The sequence below is a fragment of the Macrobrachium rosenbergii genome, chromosome 27 (genome assembly GCF_040412425.1).
Source record: "Macrobrachium rosenbergii isolate ZJJX-2024 chromosome 27, ASM4041242v1, whole genome shotgun sequence".
Lineage (NCBI taxonomy): Eukaryota > Metazoa > Arthropoda > Malacostraca > Decapoda > Palaemonidae > Macrobrachium > Macrobrachium rosenbergii.
The window spans coordinates 24309509-24314508 of NC_089767.1; the positions used below are offsets into that span (position 1 = coordinate 24309509).

The window sequence follows — 5000 nt, forward strand, 5'->3', positions numbered from 1 at the left end:
GCTCTTGTATAAAGATGGATTTTGCTTGACAACAGAGTTGCCTTAACAAATACCAATTTTGTTATACGTGCAGTCGGAATGGTAGGGGTAGAATTGACTTGGGTAGCCTTTCTGTTGTCCAGATGTATTATATCAGTTAGCCCTTTATAATTTTTATGTATATATATATATATATATATATATATATATATATATATATATATATATATATATATATATATATATATATGTGTGTGTGTGTGTTACGGTAAGACTGTGAAGCCAGGAATTTTACGAAATCCTGAAATTTTCAGGAATTAGTGAAATCACCAATTCACTTAGGAACATTTGATCACCGAGGGCCTAGGAACATTTGATCACCGAGGGCCTAGTACTAAACACGGCGAAACAGTGATTCATCTACACTGTTTCGCCGTGTTTAGTACTAGCTGCCTGGGGATCAAATGTTTCATGTGTGTAGTATTAGCCCCTTGGGGATCAAATGTCCCTAAGTGCATTTGATCACATTTGATCACCGAGGCGCTAGTACTACTCACTGTGAAACACATTTGATCCCGAGGGGCTATTACTAAACACTCGCTATGTTTAGTACTAGCCCCCGGTGATCAAATGTCCCTAAGTGCATGTGATCACATATGATCCCCGAGGGGCTAGTACTAAACACGGCGAAACAGTGTAGATGAATCATTGTTTCACCGTGTTTAGTACCACCCTAGGATCAAATGTTCAATTAGTGATTTCACGAATTCCCTGAAAATTTCAGGGATTTCGTGAAATCCTTTGTTTCACAGTCTTACTGTAAAACGCACACTCACACACACACACACACACACACACACACACACACACACATATATATATATATATATATATATATATATATATATATATATATATATATATATATATATATATATATATATATATATATATATATATATATATATATATATATATATATATATATATATATATATATATATATATATATATATATATATATATATATATACACAGTATATTTCTTTCTCTCTAATATAGTTTTATATATATATATACATATATATATATATATATATATATATATATATATATATATATATATATATATATATACACACACACATATATATATATATATATATATATATATATATATATATATATATATATATATATATACATACAGTATATTTCTTTCTCTCTATTATAGTTCCTATCACTTTTCTTTTTCCCCTACAGGTTATGCAGCGGCCTCTCTCTTCGCCCTTCTGTGTGCCATCCCCTTCACCTACAGAATCCTGGTGCACGACACGGGACTCTGGTATACCTACAGCAACGCCTTCTTCCACGCCCACGTCGTTCTGTACTTCGGGAATTCCTGTATTGGTAAGTCATATTCGATGGCTGCTTTCATATGTACACAATTGCTGCATTGTTGCTTGCAGCAGAATCATTTGATCTGCTATATTTAAAAGTATTCATTTGCTTATAGGAGAATACTCTGATTTGCTATATATAAAAGTTATTTATTGTTGTTTTTCGTGCTGTTTCTCTGTTTATTTGTTGTACTATTGTTTAGGCTTTCAGAACAAACTGTAAGGTATCCAATTTAGGGGAATAATTTGATCTGCTATATTTACAAGTTTTCATTTGCTTATAGGGGAATACTCTGATTTTCTGTATATAAGAGTTATTTATTGTAGTTGTTTTTTTGCGCTGTTTCTCTTTTTATTTGCTTTTACTGTTGTTTTGCTTTCAGAAAATACTGTAAAGTATTCATTTTAGTTTAATTAAGAACCAATTTTTCTGGTAACTGAATATTCAGCTGTTTCTAGGTTTTAATTAACTAACACTTTCGTGAAATATTCTTCTTAAAAACTATTTTAGAAGTATATCATTAAAACTTTCTACAAGAGCTGTTAACCGAAAAAAAAATATTCTTTTCACCCATATCACGTCTTCTGTAGTTTCTTAAAAAAAAACGGGTCAACATAATAGATTGTTTTTTTTTTTTTTATATTATTTCCTCGTCTTGACAAACTCATCAATCATTCGTAGAGTTCTACATTCATGTATTATATTTTCATTAATCATAAAAGCATCTATTCATGTATCATTTTTTTGAATAATTTATTCGATTTTATAAGGGAAATATCGTCATAGAATTTTATTCTACTGATCATGAAAGCGTCGTTTCATATTTATTTTTTTAATGATTTATTCGATTTAATATGAGAAATATCTTCATAAGAATATCTTCATAAAATTTTGTTCTACTAATCGTGAATGATTTATTCAGTTATCATTGAATTTATTATAAATGTAATCATATTTTTTTAATGATTATTCAGTTCAGTATGAGAAATAACTTCATAAAATTTCACTCCCATAGTTATTAATGAATTTATTCAGAATGGAATAAAATGGAATAAAAGGAGATAAAAAAAAAAAAACTTGTAAAAGTCTTTTCCTTAAGTTAAAGCATCGTTCTCTGTTATCTTTTTCCTCCTTCCCTTTTCTCCCTCCCGAAATGTCTCTCCTCCCGGACGTTTAACCCTGCGACTTTTTTTCCATGTTTTTTTTCTGTAGCGGGTTTCCACTTACGCTGTTTCCAGGGGCCTGGAATGATACAGTATCCAGACAGAGGGAGGCGCGTGAGACTTTCTCTGATCTACAGATTTCCTGCCATCTACAGTGTTGCTTCACTTGGCTCTCTCTCTCTCTCTCTCTCTCTCTCTCTCTCTCTCTCTCTCTCTCTCTCAATACCCAGTTATCTGATACTATAGAATGTTTTTTATTGACCCCCCTCTCTCTCTCTCTCTCTCTCTCTCTCTCTCTCTCTCTCTCTCTCTCTCTCTCTCTCTCTCTGTCTCTCAATACCCCTATAGAGTGTTTTTTATTGACCCTCTCTCTCTCTCTCTCTCTCTCTCTCAATACCCAGCTGTCTGATTGTATAGAATGTTTTTTATTGACCCTATCTCTCTCTCTCTCTCTCTCTCTCTCTCTCTCTCTCTCTCTCTCTCTCAATACCCAGTTATCTATAGAGTGTTTTGTATTGACTGTCTCTCTCTCTCTCTCTCTCTCTCTCTCTCTCTCTCTCTCTCTCTCTCTCTCTCTCTCTCTCTCTCTCTCAATACCCAGTTATCTATAGAATGCTTTTATTGACCTCTCTCTCTCTCTCTCTCTCTCTCTCTCTCTCTCTCTCTCTCTCTCTCTCTCTTTCTCTCTCTCTCTCAATACCTAATTACCGTACGCTGTGTTATATTGAATATTGTTTATTCTCTCTCTCTCTCTCTCTCTCTCTCTCTCTCTCTCTCTCTCTCTCTCTCTCTCTCTCTCTCTCTCACTACCTCTGTCTTTATTGACATCTATGTGTTCGATTCCCCGATAATTGATTTGGGTCCTTTCCCCTTATCTTGTTTCAACACTTTTACCATTTCCTATTGTCTCATAAAAATGTCAGGTTTACAACTAACGCAGTTCACACTTATAAGGAAAAATATAATTTTCCTTCTATTTACCAGACATAATACCTCTCTTTTCCTTTCATTAATCCGCTCTGACCTATCACCTCTCTCTCTCTCTCTCTCTCTCTCTCTCTCTCTCTCTCTCTCTCTCTCTCTCTCTCTCTCTCTCTCTCACACACACACACACACAAAGAATAAAAATATAAATATCCTTTTTTAACTGACGTAACACCTCCATTTTCAGTTTAACAGCCTCCCCTCTCTCTCTCTCTCTCTCTCTCTCTCTCTCTCTCTCTCTCTCTCTCTCTCTCTCTCATTTTACTTCAGGTACTTATTAAAAATATTTCTGCACAATCTGTCATCTGGGAGCAGAAATATTCTTCCCGGTATTCAGCCAATTTTCGGGTCAATATTTTAAGGCTTTTATTAAAAGTCACAATAAACTATTGGTGTTACCTTGTATTTAGTTAAGGCGTGTAAGAAAAGTCACAATAAGCTATTGGTGTTACTTATTATTTAGTTTTTCTTAAGGCTTTTAAGAAAAGTCATACTAAGGTATTGGTCTTACTTATTATTAGGTTTTCTTAAGGCTTTTATGAAAAGTCACACTAAGGCATTGGTGTTATTTATTATTTAGTTTTTCTTAAGGCTTATATTAAAAGTCACAATAAGCTCTTGGTGTTACCTTGTATTTAGTTTTTCTTAAGACTTTTAAGAAAAGTCACACTAAAGCATTGGTGTTACTTTGTAAGTATTTTTTCTTAAGACTTTTATTAAAAGTCACAATAAGCTATTGGTGTCACCTTGTATTAGTTTCTCTTAAGGCTTTTATTAAGAGTCACAATAAGCTATTGGTGTTGCCTTGGATGTAGTTTTTCTTAAGGCTTTTAAGAAAAGTCACACTGAGGGATTGGTATTACTTAGTATTTAATTTTTCTTGAGGGTTTTAAGAAAAGTCACACTAAGGTGTTGGTGTTCCTTAGTATTTAGTTTTTCTTAAGGCTTTTATTCAAAGTCACAATCAGCTATTGGCTTTTATTAAACGTCCCAGTAAGCTATTGGTGTTGCTTTGTATTTTTTTTAAGGTTTTTATTAAAAGTCACAATAAGTTATTGTCGTTACCTGGTATTTAGCTTTTTTTTTAAGAAAAGTCACACTAAAGTTTTGGTGTTCCTTAGTATTTAGTTTTCTCAAGGCTTTTATTAAAAAATCACACTGAGCGGCTTGTGTTACCTTGTAGTTAATTTTTCTGAAGGCTTTTATTCAAAGTAACAATAAGCTATTGGCGTTACCTTGTATTTAGTTTTTCCATTACGTTTTGTTCAAGAGGTCAATATTAATTTGTTTTATCTTATGACGCCAGTTTTAGTAACCATAAATCAGTCAATTTGTTTATCTTCTCAAAGGGTATAACATTGATTTATGAAAGTCACACTATTAAGCTATGAAAAATATTACTAGTACCAAAAGGCGAAAAAGATCTTTCCTAGAGACATAAAAGAATAGAAAGACGAAAAGAATTATTTATCG

General features: G+C 32.8%; 1 protein-coding gene across 6 annotated transcripts in view; it reads left to right on the forward strand.

Moving 5' to 3' along the window:
* Window positions 1–5000, forward strand: part of LOC136853499 (probable G-protein coupled receptor B0563.6) — a 658658-nt gene that overhangs the window by 627080 nt on the left and 26578 nt on the right. For all 6 annotated transcript variants that reach the window (XM_067129160.1, XM_067129155.1, XM_067129156.1 and 3 more), the window contains one exon: window positions 1243–1389. In XM_067129160.1, coding sequence (XP_066985261.1) covers window positions 1243–1389 — 147 coding nt within the window. The remainder of the gene's footprint in view (window positions 1–1242; window positions 1390–5000) is intronic.